The following is a 22,252-nucleotide window of genomic DNA, read 5'->3' on the forward strand; positions in this document are numbered from 1 at the left end:
CATGTTGCCGAGTACAGACGGTCACTTTTCATTACTTGTACTTGTAGAGCAACGAAACAAGCTTTGAGGTTTAGAGGTCATCGAGGCTCACTTTGCTGGTAAATCCAAAAATGGATCTCCATAAAAGATGTCGTGCTGTCACACACTCACGGAGCACTTCATTAGGAACACCTAACAAGGGATGGGCACTTCATGGGCAACAATACTATTCAATAATCACTGGGAACTATTCAACTTGTTGTTCTTGCCGTAGCATCAAAGCGCCACGCAAGTTCTACCGGTGCCTCGTCCCGTGTTTCTCTTTATTGGTGTATTACCAATACACCTTTACTGTCTGCCGGTAAAACAAGGGAAAATATATTTCTTAAGACAAAACAATAGTCGCATAAATGCTTGGATTTTTTTTTTTTTGTGATTTAATGCCTATTCAAACATTTTAAGATCATGGCCCATCCCTCTACCACTCTGATCCTGGATAGGGCTGTCCAGTGTCTTACATTTTTCAATATTATTAAGTATTATTCTTTTTCAACTTTATCAATAATATCATCACTATCATCTCCACCCATATCAAATGCCTGTAAGAGCAGCCATTGGTTGGTTGGTGACAGTTCTTGCAGCCCCAATGTGTCGCCACCTTTTTGTCCAATTGCACCTTCCTGTCAGTGGTAGTCCTGGTTGTCTATTGGACAGCGTGATGTCATAGCTGACCTTGATGATGTATTGATGATGTGCCACGCTCAGATGCACCTCGTTGTCTGGTCACTTTTCTTGTGATTGCATTCTTTATAATCTAGCTTTTAAAAGAAACGTGGTAAAAATGTGATAAATGAACCAGCTGTCCACTAACCCTGAGGCTTTGAGAATCGCCCAGGAGTTATTTAAACCAGCACTTTTTAACTGTCCGAATGTCCTTTCAGAAGATTCATTATGTAGTGCAACTGCCTAATATTTATTATTTTTGTTTGGTTCTGTCTGCAGGCTTTCAAAGAGATGCTGTATGCTGCTCAGGACCAGGCCCCATCTATTGAAGGTATGACGGATACACACACACACACACACACACACACACACACACACACACACACACACACACACACACACACACACACACACACATTAGAGTTGGATCCAATTTTACACCATGAGTTCCAATGAATAATCAAATTAGCAGAGATCTGATTCATGTCCACCAAATTTAGATATTCTCTCGTTTAGTTCGCAACCACATACAGGAGGTGTGATGTACACCGCTCGCCTCAGACTATATTAAATGCAGCATTTATAAAATGTAGTTTTTGCTTGGAATATTTGTATTAAAGTAGCAGGGCAGTTGCTGAACAATATTATTATTGCATATTATAATATCTTCCAGTTTGGTTAATGATTGTTATGCAAAGTGTGCATCCAATATACAGTATATTAAACCAACAGGATTCCATAGCAACAGTACTCATGCTGCATGGTGGAAGCGTGATAATACACAACACCACACAAAACAAAATCACTGGCAGAGAAAATGAAACTCCTCTTTGCCATCAAGATTGGCATGTGATGTTCTTTACCTCCAATTACTTGTATATGGGCTTACCTCATCCTGCATTATTGTTTAATTATGTGTCTTTGCAAAAATACACGGACAAGAGCCACAAAATGACCAAAATTTAAGGCCTCCAAGAGTCTCCGAGGTCTTTTTTCATCGTGTAATTAAAGGTCTCTTTGTGTCACTGCCCTGCACACGCTTTAAGTAATACTAAACAGCCTGACCAGCATCAAATGACTTTTCCTGGTATCTTTTCTTTCATGATATTTTGACAGAATTGATTATGACCATTTTGCACGGCCTATTCTCGGTCTGAATTATGACGTCACACAACACTTAGATCGAACCGCACCGACCAAACATACAAAAATACAGATGGCTCACACTGCGTTTGGCTCCATGAACACGTCTATTGCTTATCTAACCTGTTTGATGCAACCGCTGCTCCTCAAACACTTTAAATTCCACTTTGTAGCTACATTCAGATGTATCCGTGAGTCACTATAGCGTCCCGGCAGTCTGCAGCTGTCTGTTCATTTTATGCCACTATTACGGTATATACCTAATCATAGTTTAAAAATACACTTTATGAAGAAGAGGAACATAAATGAAACGAACGAGGACGAAGAGTCGCATGTTTCTACTGACCGTAGTGTGATTCACAGGATGTTCCCTTCTCATCTCCTGACTGATGAACACATCTTCCCAACTGTTCGTGCTCACACTGACATTTGGTTTCATTTTATGCTCTATTTCAGTTCACTTTAAGCATTTTTCTGTGACTTTTTTTCCCCAACTCAGAGCTACAGCCAACAACAGTAATGTCTGGAAGATGATTCATTGTACAGTGGGTACGGAAAGTATTCAGACCCCTTTAAATTTTTCACTCTTTGTTTCATTGCAGCCATTTGCTAAAATCAAAAAAAGTTCATTTTATTTCTCATTAATGTACACTCAGCACCCCATCTTGACAGAAAAAAACAGAAATGTAGAAATTTGTGCAAATTTATTAAAAAAGAAAAACTGAAATATCACATGGTCATAAGTATTCAGACCCTTTGCTCAGTATTGAGTAGAAGCACCCTTTTGAGCTAGTACAGCCATGAGTCTTCTTGGGAATGATGCAACAAGCTTTTCACACCTGGATTTGGGGATCCTCTGCCATTCTTCCTTGCAGATCCTCTCCAGTTCCGTCAGGTTGGATGGTGAACGTTGGTGGACAGCCATTTTCAGGTCTCTCCAGAGATGCTCAATTGGGTTTAGGTCAGAGCTCTGGCTGGGCCAGTCAAGAATGGTCACAGAGTTGTTCCGAAGCCACTCCTTTGTTATTTTAGCTGTGTGCTTAGGGTCATTGTTTTGTTGGAAGGTGAACCTTCGGCCCAGTCTGAGGTCCAGAGCACTCTGGAAGAGGTTTTCTTCCAGGATATCTCTGTACTCGACCGCATTCATCTTTCCTTCAATTGCAACCGGTCGTCCTGTCCCTGCAGCTGAAAAACACCCCCATAGCATGATGCTGCCACCACCATGTTTCACTGTTGGGATTGTATTGGGCAGGTGATGAGCAGTGCCGCTTAGAATTAATGCCAAAAAGTTCAATCTTGGTCTCATCAGACCAGAGAATCTTATTTCTCATAGTCTGGGAGTCCTTCATGTGTTTTTTGGCAAACTCTATGCGGGCTTTCATATGTCTTGCACTGAGGAGAGGCTTCCATCGGGCCACTCTGCCATAAAGCCCCGACTGGTGGAGGGCTGCAGTGATAGTTGACTTTGTGGAACTTTCTCCCATCTCCCTACTGCATCTCTGGAGCTCAGCCACAGTGATCTTTGGGTTCTTCTTTACCTCTCTCACCAAGGCTCTTCTCCCACGATTGCTCAGTTTGGCTGGATGGCCAGGTCGAGGAAGAGTTCTGGTCGTCCCAAACTTCTTCCATTTAAGGATTATGGAGGCCACTGTGCTCTTAGGAACCTTGAGTGCTGCAGAAATTATTTTGTAACCTTGGCCAGATCTGTGCCTTGCCACAATTCTGTCTCTGAGCTCCTTGGACAGTTCCTTCGACCTCATGATTCTCATTTGCTCTGACATGCACTGTGAGCTGTAAGGTCTTATATAGACAGGTGTGTGCCTTTCCTAATCAAGTCCAATCAGTTTAATTAAACACAGCTGGACTCCAATGAAGGAGTAGAACCATCTCAAGGAGGATCAGAAGAAATGGACAGCATGTGAGTTAAATATGAGTGTCACAGCAAAGGGTCTGAATACTTATGACCATGTGATATTTCAGTTTTTCTTTTTTAATAAATTTGCACAAATTTCTACATTTCAGTTTTTTTCTGTCAAGATGGGGTGCTGAGTGTACATTAATGAGAAATAAAATGAACTTTTTTGATTTTAGCAAATGACTGCAATGAAACAAAGAGTGAAAAATTTAAAGGGGTCTGAATACTTTCCGTACCCACTGTATATACGGCAGTCTGTGATTGTCCCGCAGACACCTGCTCGCTCTAGGAAATTACTTTATTTTGAAACATATTAACTTTCTCTTTGACTTGATCATATAATTATGAAAGTTAATTAGCACCAGTTTTCATCAACCCAAATTACTGGCAAACAATCGGCAAAATCCCAATTTTCAATTCTAATACTAAATACTAAATATTACCAACAAGTACTAAATTCTTTAAATAATATAGCTAAAGATTTAGGACACTCAGAACGACTTTAGAGATATTATTAAAGCTTCACATGGAAGCAGGCTAATTTGATCAATCTCACGAACCATCTATCACTCCCCTTATCCCTCCACCTTGTACCCAGACCTCCCTAAAGATCTGTCTGTTCTCATTTCACTCATCCTCTCGCTCTTTGTCTCTCTCACTCTTCATCTCTCCTCAATACGACTATCAGCCGCTGAGTTTGAAAGAATTGTTCTAACTAGCTTTGGGAAGTCTTAAGTCTGCAAAGATCTGCACAATGAGTAGCTGTGGGGGAGTGGGAGGGGGCACTGACCCCCCCTAATCTGACTTTGGAAAGGTGTGTGTGTGTGTGTGTGTGTGTGTGTGTGTGTGTGTGTGTGTGTGTGTGTGTGTGTGTGTGTGTGTGTGTGTGTGTGTGTTGGTGATTGTTGTGATCAAAAATGTTTGATTTTTGTGGCGGATTTTCTCCAAAATTGCGACGTAAAATGAGTTTTAAGTAAGTTTTTTGCATCAAATTGTTTATATGTTGTACTAACATGGTAGGAATATAGATTAAAGAAGCCTGCCTGTGATGGCAAAGTTTGAATCCACAGGCTTAAAAAAAAAATGTCCCCTCGGGGATTAATAAAGTAACTACCTAACCTAACCTAACCTTACTGACTGGCCTGGATACGATGTCATGATTAAAATGTTTCACCCAAATTACAATTTTAAAAACCACAGAAAAAACTAAACTTTAACTTTGTCTCACTTTACATGTAGATATTTGTAGTTTTATGTGACCAAGTGGAATTTTCATCTTCGAAAGTTGTCTTTACTCCAATTAAATCGAGGCAAATGCTAATTTGTTTGCGGCATTCAGATCAGATACTGTTTACAGAGATCGATGTGGCCACATCTGGTGGTTTATCGTCAGTGAGGAAACACCAATCTGTCCAAAAGGGCTTATGTTAGCTACTTTAGCTACATCAGAGCAGGTGTCATAATCAATTACATTAAACTTGATAAAATACTCTGTGACAGCATCCTGTAATGGTTTTATAACTTCAGAAGTGTGTGTAGAGTTTCTTCTCCAACACTTGGACACTGGGCCGGTTCAGGAGCCTCATCCTGTTCCTCACTTCTCATTCTTACCTACTTAAACCTGCTAATTTGAGTGCATCGCTGCATCAACACTGACAACACTGTCCTGTTCACTAACTCATGTCTACCTGGGTCATCTGTTTGTCAATGTCATCATTCCTACAAAGTGCCACAGCCAACTAGGAGCATTAAATATTATGCTCTCCATGTATTTGTGTTAAATATAGGACAGTTTGTTGTGAATAAGTCGCTTGTTTTGACAAGGTAAAATGAAGTTCAACGTAACCTGCAAGTGTCAAAGTTCAGGTGACTGAACATGAAAAACCTTTTTGATTTGGTCTGGGTTTCACGAATATGAACATTGTTTTCATAATCTGTGTCTCTATACCTTAAATTCAGTGTTTATTGATTTATGTATAGTTTGCTCTCAGCTCGTCGGTGCAGATCATCTGGGCAGAATCAGGAGTGAAGTTCTCGTAGATCTCTTGGTACTTTGAGGACAGACGGATCCAGCCACTCCACTGATGCCTTTATTTTAAGTGAATTCATAAATGGCACAGAAGTTATTCTCTGTACATCACTGACTTTCACATAATTACTAAGATCGCAGATTATTCTGTCATTTTTGCAACCGGATTTCCCCTCAGAAACCGATGAAGCGGTTGCACCCATTTTTTTTAAAAGATGAACAAAATTGACATTTTAATGCGGACACCAAACCTGATGTTATGGTCTAATCCACGTTCTCTGTCCTCAGTCCTGGGGGGTTGAGAGAGGTTTTACTTAACTTCCTTTTTAATGCTGTGAGCAACACGATCATAGGTTCTGTACTTGTAGAAGTAAGAGAGCAAAAACACCTGTCAGCCACGACATCAACACCGCAGACACAAAGAGAATAACACGGATAATCATGGTATCACATTATCACATCAACAGTCAGCGTGAGGACATGGACGACTTTGACAAAGGCCAAATTGTCCCGGTTCGATGACTGGGTCAGAGCATCTGCGAGGCAGCAGGTCCTGTGCGTGGTGAGTACCTGAGTGATCCCAAGTTGGACCACCAGTGAAACTGAATGGGTCCTGAGCACCCACCGCCCATTGATGCGCGTAAGGAAGCAGAGACTGGCCTCTTGAGGTCCGATCCCACGAAAGAGCTACTGTAGGACAAATTACTGTGTACTGTAATGCTGTGCTTTGGTGGAACGGTATCAGAACACAGAGCGCATCACAGTTCATGTGGCTGCGTAGCCGTAGGGATCATGCCGACCTCTGTGCGCTGGCGAAAGCGCATACAAATGAGCCCATGAGCGTCAGAACCAGACCAACAGTTTTATTCGTATCGGGTGGACGGCCAGGTGCGCATGGCCAAGACACGCTATTGGAAGACGCGGTGTGGTGCTCTGGGTAACGTTTGATCCACGGTGGACCCATCATGCAACTTTAAGTACTTCCAGGTTCTGCTCCTAACGTGCTGCCGTCTGATACCACAGAACCCCTTCAGAGGAAGCTCACACCTCAGGAGGACGGAGCTGTCGCTGCAACACAAAGGGGACCGACGCAAATATCAGACGGGTGGTTTGATGTTGTGGCTGATCGCTGTATAATGCAAACTGACCTTTGAATAACATGTGACACCTACCCTTCCTCTAACTCCCAGTTAAGTGCCTTTGAGCAATTCTCAGAGGCCAGACTGCTGCATTGGAGGGTTTCCAAACATGAACGTGTGCACCGCTAAGCAAAGCAGGGTGTTGCAGAAAAATACAACTAAAAAACATCAATTGTCCAATGGAAAGTATAGCTTATTACTGAGAGACAGACATGTTGTCATGATAATAATCACGATGACATGAGCTGAGACACGGAGAGAAAGGAGCAGAATAAGGCCAAAAAGGGATTAGAAGATTACAGTAGTCTGACTGTGGTGGACCTTTGTGTGTTTTAGTCCTGGTGAGAGAGGGAGGGAGAGAAATAGAGACAGAGAGGGAGGGAGGGAGAGAAAGAGAGACAGAGAGGGGGAGAGACAGAGAAGGAGGGAGGGAGGGAGAGAAAGAGAGACAGAGAGGGGGGGAGGGAGAGAAATGGAGACAAAGAGGGAGGGAGAGAGAGAAAGAGACAGAGAGGGGGAAGAGACAGAGAGAGAGGGAGAGAAATGGAGACAGAGAAGGAGGGAGGGAGAGAAAGAGAGACAGAGAGGGAGGGAGAGAAAGAGAGACAGGGAGGGAGAGACAGAGAGACAGGGAGGGAGAGACAGAGAGACAGGGAGGGAGAGACAGAGAGACAGAGAGGGAGAGGTTGGGACACTCCAATTAAGTTAATTTGGCGTCTTGTCTAAAAGCAGCAGGTCTGAAACACCGTGAATCACAGTGTTCACAGTCTGACTCAAAACCACCTGGCCGGACTCTTGTTATGTTGTTGTTGCCGTGACGGCAGGAACATGTTAGTAGTTGGACACGCAGGTTGTCCGTTGGCTCCGGCGTGACATCTGAAATAGTCGAGACAAAAAAAAAATTATGGAAATTACAGGACTGTGTTTGTTATGGTGAAAGTAAGAAACAGCACTTGACTCAATGGGAGGAACAGAATACATAACAAATACAGAAAGACACACACACACACACACACACACACACACACACACACACACACACACACACACACACACACAGACAGACAGACAGACAGACAGACAGACATACACACACAAACACATACACACACACATCATCTGGTGCTGTCTCACTGCTCCCGCTGCTGTCTCACTGCTCCCTCTGCTGGTCAGAGTAGGACTGGACGGTGCTTTGAGTCAGCCCTCTACCTACTTGCCCTCTACCTCCTTTTTTCTGCCTTTGGTGTCCCCTCTGCTTCTACTTCCTGCCCTCTGATTCATCTTCAATCTCCGCTGAGAATCGTTAAGGTGATTAAATCAGTGCTGTGAGACAAATAAACTTCATTCTTCTAATAACTTGTCTCTTGTTGCAGTCACAGATGAGGATACAGTCAAGAGGTACTATGCCAAGTTTGAGGAGAAGTTCTTCCAGGCATGTGAAAAAGAGTTGGCCAAAATCAACACCTTCTACTCTGGTAATGACTCCACCTGACACCACTGATCCACACACACACACACACACACACACACACACACACACACACACACACACACACACACACACACACACAGAGTCACTGTCTAGCTCTTCGTCAATTTTTTTTCTGTCCTTCACATCTCTCACCTGCTCTCCTTCCAGAGAAGCTGGCTGAGGCTCAGCGGCGATTTGCCACGCTGCAGAATGAGCTGCAGTCGTCATTGGACGCCCAGAGGGAGAGTTCAGCCAATGGGCGGGGCCTGAGGAGGAGGAAGACTGTGTTCGCCCTGTCGCAGCAGGAGAGATGCAAACACAGAAACATAAAGGACCTGCAGCTGGCCTTCTCCGAGTTCTACCTCAGCCTTATACTGCTGCAGAACTATCAGGTGCACACACACACACACACACACACACACACACACACACACACACACACGCGTGCACATACACATAAGCACACACATATGCACACACACATGCACACTCACGCACACACACGCATACGCACACACACACACGCACACACACGCACACACACACACACACACGCACACACACGCATATGCACACACACGCACACACACGCGCACACACACACACACACACACACACACACACACACACACACACACACACACACACATTTCTGCATCTGTGAGTATTTGACAGGGACATTTCTATTGATCAGTGGGAATAAATAATAAAAGAAATATGCTGGAGTTACAATATAAACATGATATAATATTTGTATGCAGGCAGTGGATAAACAGACAACATGTAATGTGAGAGGCGTCACTCATATGGAGTTGCAACGTTTATTTCAATTTCCACATTATTGTTCAAATATTTGAGATAAAATGAGACTATATTAATCCCGCAGTGGGGAAATTTAGTCGTCACAGTAGTTTAGAATACAGGTAGGAGCAGATAAGTATGCATGAAGAAAAAAATTATAAATACACACAAAAAAATCTTTTAGAAAAAGTATAAAAACAAACTAAAGACCAATGTATAAATACACACAAGCGATATACACAAAAGTAAATATATATTTGTAGTGTCGGATGAATGAAACAAGCTACTGAATTTCTCTCCTTCAGCTGTCGGAGATTTGCATTGGCAATTTCCACTGTTATGTGACATGTTATTGATGAAACTGAGGGTTGAATCAATCAAGAAATTGATTTGCAAATGAACTGCCAATGAAGATAATCATTACTTCCAGTTCCACACTCACAGTAACAAAACCTAATCTTCAAACTCTGTGGTCCCTCTCACCTCTGAGCTTTTTAGCCTTGTTTAGCTCATTATTTGTGGCTGTCCATCCTGCAGCTCGACTGTTTTCGTTTACACTTCCTGCTCTGCTCACAGTCCTGTCGGCTCCAGAAGGCAAAGTTAGACAACAACTTAGGGACATTGTGGAGCAGCTAGAGGCAGAAATCTTCAGGAACTAAATGTGGAGATGGAGATGATTCACATGAGTGTTGTTGTTTCACATCTTTCATCACGTGTTTAATCAGTTGCTGTTGACAGGTTTTACTGACCGCCCATCTCCCTCTGTGTCCCCCTCTGTCTCCCCCCTCGGTCTCCCCCTGCATCTTCACCTCTGTCTCCCCCCTCTGTCTCCCCCTGCGTCTCCACTTCTGTCTCCCCCTGCGTCTCCACCTATGTCTCCTCGCTCCATCTCCCCGCTCCATCTCCCGCTCTGTCTCCCCCTCCGTCTCTCCACAGAACCTGAACTTCACAGGTTTCAGGAAGATCCTGAAGAAGCATGATAAGATTTTGGAGACGTCGAGGGGGGCTGACTGGAGGGTGGCACATGTTGAAGTGGCTCCATTTTACACATGCAAGAAGATCACACAACTCATCTCTGAGACCGAGGTACACACACACACACACACACACACTGTATATGCACAGTAGGGTTGAAAATAACTGACTAATATCACAATATTTTGTTTAGTGACACTGTATTGATTCTCAAAAGCACTATTGATTTGTAATTAATAGTTTACATGCAAACATTTGTGTTGTGATTTTACCTCCAACCAAGAGAGAGCCGTATCATGATCTATGTTTAGCCTTTTGACTATTCCAATCTACTTCCTGTAAACTAAGACAAGAATTAGGGTGTACGATGACAGTTTTCTCAAAATTACATTTAGAAAATTGCAATCTATCTTCCTTACAGTATGCCAATACATCGCATGATTTTGAGGAATAGCATCTATATTATGTTACATATTACCAGATTCTTACCAGATATTCCCGTCAACACACTCAAATTCAAATATACTTCCTACGCATGGCTGCACAGTATTGCCAAAACAAGGTCATCAGTGTCAGCAATGGAATTTAAAATGAACTGTAGGATTCAGAGACCCTCAGTAGTCTCCATGTGTCTTCCAGGCGTTGGTCACAACAGAGTTGGAAGGCGGGGACCGACAGAGGGCCATGAAGAGGTTGAGGGTTCCTCCGCTGGGAGCTGCACAGGTAGGACACACATATACTGCCTCCTGCTCAAAGTGTTTATGTAAGTGAAGGAACCAAAACACTCCCGCTGTCCTCTTCCTGCTCACAATCAGACTTCTACTTGTTCATGTTGTTGGTTAATAATGTTCAGTTCTGACTGCAACAGAGTCAGTGAGATTATGAAAATATATTACAACAGTGTACAAAATATCGTGGCAAACAATATCTTAATACAGAGTATTCAGCTAATAAAGTGTGTTGTCTAATTTGTAGGAAAAAATGAAATTTAAAATAAATGTTGGGTTTGTTCCATATTGTATCTTAAATATAATGAAAACAATCCAGGATAAGACATAACGGTGACTAGTGTTTAAGTAAAGACAGGCTACTGAATCAGTTTAATTACATTTTATTATACAGCACCAAATCACAACATTAATGATCTTATGGGAACTTGAAAATAGATGGTTGAGACCGTATATACCGTTATACAGACAAACCCAACAATTCCCACATGAGCAAAATGGAGAGGAAAAACCTTTAACAGGGAAAAACCTCTGACGGGACCGGAATCAGAGGTGGGCGGATATCTACCTCAACTTGTTAGGGTGAAAGAAGAGTAGAGAGGAAGAAGAAAAGCACAGAGACAGAGCAAACAATAACGCACACAAAGCTAATGACATGCAATAATTCATGGAAGGTGAACGAGAGAGAAGAGAGAGGTGCTCGTTGCATCATGGGAGGTCCTCCAGAAGCTCAGGCAGTATCTGAGGGTGGATCAATAAGTTCTCAGACCACTGGTCGTACAGGTGCACGCAGCAGGAGAAAGATATAACGCTGATGAGTGACTGGTACAAATTTCATCACTTGATCATCATCCTGAGCTCCATTTCGGAGTTACATCCGTTTTTGTGAGCAGCGGTCCGGGTGCATCAGCGATTTCTCCATGGATGTGACAAACTCTGGAAACCGGACTTACAATGCTTCAGGAGGGCTGCGCAAAAGAAGCAATAAGTCAGGTGAGGTGCTTTGAGTGACATTCGCATTACCGAGGGGCAGAAGGCGCCTCAGGTCAGGCACTGTGCACCGTGAATTCACCCCCAGCAAGGTCAGACTGTCAACACCAAGTTCTACTGTGACCTTCTGAGGAAAAAACGTTGGGTGCAAAATGATCCAAACTGTGGCGCAATGGCACTTAGGTTCTCCAACACCCGCTCACAGCGCAATGAAAACGCTCAAGAGTCTCCCCCACAACAACACGATCGTCCTTCCCCACCACTCCTACTCACCGACTGCCTTCGTTTCCCCCCAAAAATTGTTGCAAACTGTGATGTGTGCTCTCTGCAACTTTCAGGAAAACGCAGCCGGACCACCGCTCACGAAAACGAGTGTAATTCAGGAACTGATGACGATCAAGTGATGAAACTTGTACTCTTTGTAAGCCTGTAATTTGAGAGCAAAGTGTTCTGATGGGATGAGAGGCTACTGTGAGGTATTTAAGATACGATGGAGGTTGGTTACTCTGGACTTTGTCTGTAAGCAGAAGGATTTTTAATTTCAGTCTTGATTTTTACACAGAACCAAAGAAGAGAAGCTTATATGGGTAGAAATATGATCTCGGTACCTTCAATGCTGTATTTTGGATCAACTGAAAGCTTTTCAGAGAGTCACTGAGAGATCCTGATGATAAGCAATTACAATAGTCCAGCCTAGAAATAAATGCATGGACTTGTTTTTTTAGCATCAATTTCGATTTCAGTGTAGTTTTAGACAAGATGCTTATAATATGGACAATATTGCTGTAAGGAGTTTTTTTCTGAATTTAGAAATAGAAGTAGAAAAATTATCAGTCGTCCAGGTCTTTATGTTTTCAAGACATGCTTTAAGTTTAACTAATGATTTGTTTCATCTGGCTTCATAAATAAATATAGCTGAGTCTCTGGCTTAGCAATGGAAATGTGCTGTGTTTCCTAATAATACTGCCTCACAGAAGCATGTATAACTCAAAATGTACTGGTCCTTGCACAAAACCCTGTGGAGCTCCAGAATTAACTTTTGTGTGGTTGATATAAACAAATTGCAATTGAAATATGATTCAAACCCGCCTATCGCAGTTCTTTCAATCCAAATGACATGCCGTCTCTGTAATGTAATGTCGTGATCATTGTGTCACTCTAACCCTTGAAGTATAGAGACGAGTCCACTGTGCCAGGCAATGAGAAGATAACTTTCACCACAGCTGATTCTCTAAATCCTGAATGAAAATCTTTGAAACTATTCCTGTGCAGATGGTCACGCAATTGACTGACAGCAGCTTTTTCAATGATTGTGGAAATAAAGGGAATGTTGGATACAAGTAGAGTAGGCAGGTGATGTTGATCACATGACAGACCAGAAGGAGGTGAGTGACGCAGAATAAAGTTAAATTTATAATAATAATAATAACGTATTGAAACATTATTATAACTCATATAAGATATACTGGAGAATATATGTATATGTATATAAGTTAATAAATATAACCTTCCCAGCATTCAATTAAAAACTATTGAAATTTTGCAATCAAGTAATACTAACCGACATAATCAATATACTTTTCATGTGACAATGTGGAGCACAATACAGCAATTAGAAAAACTAGACACATCAAGAGGAAAATACAAATCATAAGAATCCCTGTGAAAAATAATGTGCAGAAATCTCTTATCTCCGTCATGTTGTCTGGCACTGTCTACACTGATTTAAGCGCTAAAAGCTAAAAATATAAACACACGAGGATCGAAGGAAACATCTGTAAATGTGAAAGCTCCAGTTCTTAAGGCTGATTCACTGACCTTTAAACATCAACGCTTTGTTTTTTTTGCCTCTTGGTTGACTATATATATATATATATATCAAGCAATAAAACGAACCACAATCTCTTAACTTCCCATCTTTCTTCTATGACACCCCTTTCCCCACCTCTGTCTGCCTCTGTCTCACATCACATCTACTGAGATTAACTGGAATAGATGTTAAATTTACATTATTGCCAAAGCAAAGTGCTCATTATTAAATCACATTATATAACAATATCCGTTATGATAATTTAATGTAATCAGAAAGAAAAGCTGCACAGTGGCTTTAAGAATGCAAGTGAATCATTACTTTGATGGTTATCTGTTGGTGTACTGAACAAAAAGGTTGGACAACCATCTGAATGTTAAAATATGGCCCAGTGGTATATCAAAACATTATTACGGTTATCATTTTGATTAAATGACCACTTTAAAATGATGTAAATATGTAGGTCTGAGGTGTTTCTGTCTCTCCACAGCCCGCTCCTGCTTGGACCACGTTCAGAGTCGGCCTTTACTGCGGAGTATTCCTCGTCTTATTGGTCACTGTGGTCATCACAGGTAACACACGCACGCACACGCGCGCGTACGTTTGTGAGCGTCTGCTGCACTACTTGTGATGATGACTCCGTTTTTACTTCCCTGGAATCTGACAGTCAGCTGTCAGTGTGCACAGGCCAGAAATATACACTGCTCAAAAAACACTTAAACAACACAATGTAACTCCAAGTCAATCCCACTTCTGGGAAATCAACCTGTCCAGTTAGGATCAACACTGATTGTGAATCAGTTTCACCTGCTGTTGTACAAATGGAACAGACAACAGGTGGAAATGAGACAATTATCAAGACAACCCTATAAAGGAACGGTTCTGCAGGTGGTGACCACAGACCATTTCTCTGTCCTCATCCTTTCTGGATGATTGTTGGTCCCTTTTGCATTTTGCCAGTGCCCTCACCACTAGAGGTAGCATGAGGCGGTGTCTCCAACCCACAGAAGTTGCTCAGGTAGTGCAGCTCATCCAGGATGGCACATCAATGCACACTGTGGCAAGAAGGTTTGCTGTGTCTGTCAGCACAGTGTCAAGAGCACGGAGGAGATACCGGGAGACAGGCCAGTACACCAGGAGACGTGGAGGGAGCCGTAGGAGGACAACAACCCAGCAGCGGGACCGCTATCTGCTCCTTTGTGCAAGGAGGAACAGGAGGAGCGCTGCCAGAGCCCTACAAAATGACCTCCAGCAGGCCACTAATGTGCATGTTTCTGCTCAAACTGTCAGAAACAGACTCCATGAGGGTGATACGAGGGCCCGACGTCCACAAGTGGGGCCTGTGCTTACAGCCCGACACCGTGTGGGGCAATTGGCATTTGCTGGAGAACACCAAGATTGGCAGCTTCTCCGTCGGCGCCCTGTGCTCTTCACGGATGAGAGCAGGTTCACACTGAGCACATGTGACAGACGTGACAGAGTCTGGAGATGCCGTGGAGAACGTTCTGCTGCCTGCAACATCCTCCAGCGGGACCGGTTTGGCGGTGGGTCAGCGACGGTCTGGGGTGGCATTTCTTTGGAGGGCCGCACAGCCCTCCATGTGCTAGCCAGAGGTACCCTGACTGCCATTAGGTCCCAGGATGAGATCCTCAGACCCAATGAAGACCATATGCTGGTGCAGTGGGCCCTGGGTTCTTCTGATGTATGACAATGCTAGGCCTCATGTGGCTGGAGTGTGTCAGCAGTTCCTGCATGATGAAGGCATCGATGCTACGGACCGGCCTGCCCGTCCCCCAGACCTGAATCCAATCCAGCACATCTGGGACATCGTGTCTCGTTCCATCGCACCACAGACTGTCCAGGAGTGGACTGATACTTTGATCCAGGTCTGGGAGGAGATCCCTCAGGAGAACATCCGTGGTCTCATCAGGAGCATGCCCAGGTGTTGTAGGGAGTGATACAGGCACGTGGAGGACACACACACTACTGAGACTCATTTGGACTTGTCTTCAGGAATTTCCACAGAAGTTGGATCAGCCTGTGATCTGATTTGTCCACTTTTATTTTGAGTATGATTCTGAATCCAGACCTCCATGGATAATGATTTTGATTTCCATTGATCATTCTTCTGTTATTTTGTTCTCAACATATTCCACTATGTAATGAATAAAGGTTTTCAACTGGAATATTTCATTCATTGAGATCTAGGATGTGTTGTTTAAGTGTTCCCTTTATTTTTTTGAGCAGTGTATTTGCAATATTTTGGGTATTTGGTCACAGAAGGAAGCAGAAAATCAATCACTGCATCAAAGTTCAGAATGAATGCGTTTTTCTTTTAACAGAGAGTTGACATGTTTACAAACTATTTTAATCTTTTTTTTATAGTTTAGTTTTTTTCCTTGTCATAACCTATATATGATAGTGTGTCTACTTGTCTTTAAAATCATTGAACTCAAAGTATTTTAAAGGAGTAAATGTCATTTCCATAGTTGTTGATTTTTTTTTCTTCTTCATGGCAGCCTACCCAGTAACATGAGTTACAACTCTCGACTGTCAAACACGCAGAAACTCTTTGACTCATAATGGACAAATTCAATTCAGTTTAACTTATACTGCACCAAATCACAACACAAGTCATCTCAAGGCCCTCAACACAGTCAGGTCTTTTTAATAGGACCAAACAACGTCATAGAGAGAAAGCCAACATGTCAATTCCCACCTGAGCGACAGCTGGAAGGAAAAACTCGTTTTTAACAAGAAGGAACCTCCGACAGAACCGGACTATCTGTCTCGCTGTGTCACCTATCACACTGTTTTCCCATCTGTCCCCGTCATCAGGAGCCGTGGTGATCCGGAGCTCTGATGTTTGGCCCATGGTCAGGATCTACAGAGGGGGCTTCCTGTTAATAGAATTCCTCTTCCTGTTAGGTATGCGCTCATAAACACACACATACTGCACACACTTGGATGCTAAGTTGGGAGTCAAGTTTCCGTTCATTCAAGGCAAGAACATTTTTCAGCACTGGAAAAACGTTCTGGTCATGTCCTAATAATAGTTCAAAACTGCAATGTTAACATTATAAAAATCACAGTTTAAGGTTCAGTGTTTGCAACATGCTGAAAAAGTTTCCTGTTCTTACCTCCATGTTTTTTTTGTCTTCCAGGCATCAACACCTACGGCTGGAGGCAGGCAGGCGTTAATCATGTCCTCATATTTGAACTCAACCCCAGAAACAACCTGTCCCACCAACATCTGTTTGAGGTCAGAGACCACACGCATCGACACGTGTCCTGAACACACTCGGGTCACATTAGAAAGTGAAAAAAAAAAAAAAAAATTCAAAGAAGTTAATATCCATTTGCCCTCCTGGGTTTCAGGCCATGTTCCCCTCAGCCTCGCCGTGAAGGGATGTCATGCTAACGAACACTGACTCAACCCTTCTGTGTGTGTGTGTGGGTGTGTGTGCGTGGGTGGGTGTGTGTGCGCGCGTGCGTGTGTGCGTGCGTGCAGATTGCAGGTCTGTTGGGGGTGCTGTGGTGCGTCAGCCTGCTGTCCTGCCTCTTCAGCGACAGCATCTTGGTACCGATGCAGGCCAACCCTCTGGCTCTCTACGGCTTCTTCCTCCTCTTCCTCATCAACCCTTTCAAGACCTGCTACTACAAGTCACGGTTCTGGTTGCTCAAACTCCTGGTAAATTCCACAGTCTCTGTTGTTTATGTGTAAAGGTTGTGTCACCGCTGTTCAGCTTCTGTGGAATTCCTCTCTTTTATTCTGAAAATAAACTCCTCTTCCTCCTGTTTTCTCCGCAGTTTCGAGTTGTGACGGCGCCATTTCATCGCGTTGGATTTGCAGACTTTTGGCTGGCCGACCAGCTGAACTCTCTGGTGGTGGTTCTGATGGATCTGGAGTACATGATCTGTTTCTACAGCTTTGAACTGGACTGGAAAAAACACGACGGACTCATCAGCAAAGGTGGCGTAGGATGAACATCCAGCCGTGGCCGCTGCTGTGCGAACAGGTGATGTGATCCAGACGCGCCATGATATGACTGACGTTGTTGAATGTCGTCCTCTGTAGGTAAAGAAATGTGTAACTCCTACTCCTACGGCGTTCGTGCGGTGATCAAGTGTCTTCCTGCTTGGTTCCGATTCGTCCAGTGTCTGCGGCGTTACCGTGACACCAAGAGGGCCTTCCCTCACCTGGTCAACGCAGGGAAATACTCCACCTCCTTCTTTGTCGTCACCTTCTCCGCCCTGTACAGCACACATAAAGGTAAAGTTTGAATGTGACAACCTCATTAGACCAACAATTGATTAAGCATTGGCCTTGAAACAAGCCTTTAAGTATCTTTAAATATATTGTTTTAAGACACTTTGCCTTTTAATAAAATGCTCCTTCTGGTAGGATTTAAATGAGTCCATCGAAATTGTACGTTGCCCATAGTTCAGTTCTTTTTCCTAAGATATGATCTGTCAACTGGTGAAGGCCATAAGAACAGAATATACAACAAAGTTCAAAATGTTTTAAACAAAATACAAAATTTCATCTTAAACCAGTAAAACAAGCTAAAAGCTTCAATTGTTTTTAATACAAAATATAACTTTTTGTTCTTCTTATTGCTTTTAGGGATTTTACCGTTTTTTATCCAGCAATAGACACATTTTTGAGTGATAACAGTATTCTTGTAAAAGGTAAAAGTAAAAGGGAGTGAGTAGGATGTGACTGTTGTGTTGAAGAAACACATTATGCTGAGTTTCCAATGTGAGCTGTTATGCATGGTTATGGTATAACATAACATAGTTAACATGAAATTTTATTGAAATCTGAGGTTCTTAAAGAATCCTTTTTGTGTAGAGGTTAAATATTTCAGAAATGGTTTAATAATAATGTTCTGAGTTTTCTTATCAACACAGAAGGGCAGCTACAGTCACTCAGTACTCAGACCAGGACTCCACTCTTTGCATACTTTATTGTGTTTTAGATTTGATTTAAATTGATAAAATTGTCACTTTATACATCAATGTACCCCCAATAATGATGAAGTGAAAACACGTTTTTAAAATGTGAATCTGCAATCTCTCATAGACGAAGTATTCAAGACGTTTGCTGTGGCTCCAACGTGTGGTCAGATGTGTCCTAGTGTTGATGCTTGTTATTAGCTGCCATCAATGTACGAGTTTAGTATTGAAAATTATAAGAGCGGCGGTTTTGACGCGTGGCATTCGGTGCTGGTGTGTTTTCACCTCAACCAAGCAGGGAGGTGTTTGATCAGTGATGTGACCAAAAATATAAAATTACTGGAACAGAGCTGCAGAAGTCCTCTGCAGAGGACAGAAAACCTGATGGAGGGGTCGCTGGTGGAAAAACACTCTCAGTGAGTTCGGTTCACTCGACCTGAGCAAACTGCTCCACTGGTCTCAGGTTTGAAGGGCGTCTGCATGTTTCAGCTGTTTTTAGAGATTCAGGTCAGGACTCATGAAGCCACTTCAGGATCGTTCAATGTTTTGCTCCCAGTTGCTCTCGGGTAGTTTTAGTTTTGTTTAGTTTTCAGGTTCCAGGTAACCTGAGACTGAGACAGAGTTTCTAACACTGGGCAGCACGTTTTGTTCCCAAATGCCTTGATAGTCTTGAGATTTCACCTTTGACCTTTGGAGTGCAGCTTGAATCTCTTTGAAAAGCTTTCTTGGTTCTTTGTTTACTATAATCACCGTCCTTCTGTTCAGTCTGGGGTTGATCTTTATCTGTTGCGACTCCGTCCAGGGAGGATGGCTCCAGGCCTGTGGACCTTCAACTTATCAGTAATAATTACTGCTGGAGGAACATCAAGATGTTCTAATAGCCTTAACATGTCTCATGCTTACCTATTTTCTTCTCTCTGATCTCCCCAGACAGTTCTCTCCTTTGCCTTCTTTGGTCCATGTTCAGTGTGGTGCATAAGATGATATGAGTTCATTTTAAATATCTTTGTAGACAAAGCCGTAATTTATGAATATTTGGTTTCTTTACTCCATAAAGCAGGTTAGTGCTGCAGATACCAACAATTTCTGAATGAGCAGTGGGCAGTGTGTGGAAACATCTTTTCACTGAACCGCAGACTCAGACTCCTTTTTGGTGTGGAGAACTTCTTCTGACCTGGTTCATTGTTGCTTCTCGACAGTGTTTTGTACCTCGTCCACTCATTGCAATCAACCGCTGAGCTGTCAGAATCCAACTGTTGTTTGTAATAACATGAAATTAAATCCTAAGTGTTTTGATCTTGGGTCAGTTGGAGAGCAGTTGTTAGGTCTTTCAGGAAGGCTCTTGTGGCCCACCAGGAGGAGCCGTGTGAACTACCAGGGGAACACGAGCCACACTTTGTTGATCACTGCTCTATTAAATACCAAACACATGCGAGTATACAGAAGATAGTTGGTTTTATTGTCATTATTTTCCTGTCGAGGTGAAGCGTTGTTTGGTTAGAACTGATGAGGGAGGAATGATTGCAGTCAAACACAAGGTGGTCCTTCTTGACTGGACACAGTTCACCTTTTAGCACAACGACGACCTGAAGCAGACAGCCAAGACAACACTGGGTGGGAAATGGGATTGGACCAAAGTGTCTGAATACTTTCAGAATTTTAGCAATAAATTTGCAAACATTTCTAAAACTAGGTTTTCACGTTCACCGTCACGGTGTTCAGATTGATGGAAATTAAATTAAAACTGAAACTTTGACTGTATGTGACGTTTCCATTTGTATCGTACGGTCTCCTGTTTGTCATCTCACTTACCTCTCCACCGCTCTCCTCCTCAGATAAAGCCCCGGCCGAAGCCCAGATCTTCTTGTATTTGTACATCGGCTGTTTGGTGATCAGCTCATGTTACACGCTGGTCTGGGATCTGAAGATGGACTGGGGCCTTTTTGACCGCAACGCTGGGGAGAACACCTTTCTGAGAGAGGAGATAGTTTACCCACAGAAGGTATTTCTCCTCGCAGTCCGGCCTGATTCTTTCTGTACCTTTTATCAGAAATCAGAAATGTGTTGATGCGTGTCTTCTTCCTGTTCTTTGTGCTCTCCTTCCAGGCCTATTACTACAGTGCCATAGTGGAGGATGTGCTCTTGCGTTTTTCATGGATTTTAACTGTCTCCCTCACCACACTCACTGATTTTCACGGCATCTCTGACATACTGGCCACGGTACTGGCTCCGCTGGAGGTCTTTAGGTACATAAAATATCTCTATTTTCTACCCTTTTCTCTGTTAAATCCATCCTTTCTTTTCATGCTCCATTTATTTTTCCTCCTATTATTCATCTTTAGCCTTTCTGCTCTCCTCTTCCAGATTTAGCACCATATGAATAGTCAGATACAAATGTTGCTATCTCCTTTCATATAACTGTAGGCGTGGATCTGGTAGGACTTACGTTTGTATATTATAGAGATGGTGCCGGAGAAAACTGTAAATTTGGAGCATGTAAGTAAAACTGGGCGGTAATTGTCAGAGTTTCTCCTTCGCAGGCGTTTCGTGTGGAACTTCTTCCGACTGGAAAATGAACATCTGAATAACTGTGGTGAGTTCAGGGCCGTCCGAGACATCAGCGTGGCTCCGCTCAACGCTGACGACCAGACCCTGCTGGAGCAGATGATGGACCAGGAGGACGGAGTCCGGAACCGGCAGGGCAAGAAGAGCTGGAAGAGGAGCTACAGCATGAGTCTACGCAGGCCAAGACTCGCCTCACAGTGAGTGTTCATCATCGGATCCTTCCCGGACCGCCCCGACTAGAACTGATCAGAATCAGTGTGCTAAAGCCGGACCAATTTTATCTGATAACTCAGACTGGCAACAAACAGGGCCACGCACCTACTGTTGACACGCCGACTATTTAAATTAACAGCTTTCTGAGTCACACAAAATAAATCAATATCATCAAATGATACAGAACACTGAAGAATAAATCACAGATGTAACAAATTTAGCTTTCAATGAAAAAAAAATTAAGCAGTGACGTCTTTCATTCATTCGTCTTTCTGAAAAATGGATTCCACAAATCTCTCAACAAGGAATAATATTCCAAAAATAGGCAGGAAGTAATACTCCTTCGGGCACAGTCAGAGTAAATAATCATCTGTTGGATTTACAAAACAAGAAGTTTGTGTGTTTGTGAGATTAGCTGGTTTTGGTAAAGGCTAGTTTCAGTGATTTTGTTGTTACTGACATCATCACACAGGACTGTAGTTCTTTATAGTTGGTGGTTGACCTGCCAGATGGAAATACCTCCTCTCATATAAATAGTTGTTCTCTTTGTGTAACAGTAGCAGGATCAGAACTAAATGGATAGTTTTGATTGTTGATATTACTGTGAATAAGGAATTCTTTCCATTTCTACTACGGGTTGGTAGTTTTGAGTTCGTTCTAAATTAGGGCTGAAAATAACAATTATTTTTATTATCGAATAATCTGTTAATCACTTTCTCAATGAATTGATTAGTTGTTTGATCTTTGAAATGTCTGAAAATGGAAAATAATTTCAACCAGTGTTTCCCAAAGTGTTGCTTCAAATACTTAGT

The 22,252-nt window shown here is 42.7% G+C and overlaps 1 protein-coding gene across 1 annotated transcript in view; it reads left to right on the forward strand.

Moving 5' to 3' along the window:
- Nucleotides 1-22,252, forward strand: part of LOC138212780 (xenotropic and polytropic retrovirus receptor 1 homolog) — a 45,810-nt gene that overhangs the window by 19,984 nt on the left and 3,574 nt on the right. The window contains exons 2-15 of the mRNA XM_069173342.1: nt 982-1,033; nt 8,302-8,403; nt 8,568-8,791; nt 10,137-10,286; nt 10,815-10,898; nt 14,194-14,275; nt 16,542-16,631; nt 16,868-16,965; nt 17,215-17,394; nt 17,514-17,676; nt 17,782-17,976; nt 20,498-20,664; nt 20,769-20,908; nt 21,203-21,424. Of these exons, the coding sequence (XP_069029443.1) occupies nt 982-1,033; nt 8,302-8,403; nt 8,568-8,791; nt 10,137-10,286; nt 10,815-10,898; nt 14,194-14,275; nt 16,542-16,631; nt 16,868-16,965; nt 17,215-17,394; nt 17,514-17,676; nt 17,782-17,976; nt 20,498-20,664; nt 20,769-20,908; nt 21,203-21,424 (1,949 nt within the window). The remainder of the gene's footprint in view (nt 1-981; nt 1,034-8,301; nt 8,404-8,567; nt 8,792-10,136; nt 10,287-10,814; nt 10,899-14,193; nt 14,276-16,541; nt 16,632-16,867; nt 16,966-17,214; nt 17,395-17,513; nt 17,677-17,781; nt 17,977-20,497; nt 20,665-20,768; nt 20,909-21,202; nt 21,425-22,252) is intronic.

The sequence above is a fragment of the Embiotoca jacksoni genome, unplaced genomic scaffold (assembly GCF_022577435.1).
Source record: "Embiotoca jacksoni isolate LCO1_2020_lvr unplaced genomic scaffold, fEmbJac1.0.p SCAF_59, whole genome shotgun sequence".
In the NCBI taxonomy this organism is placed as follows: Eukaryota; Metazoa; Chordata; class Actinopteri; family Embiotocidae; genus Embiotoca; species Embiotoca jacksoni.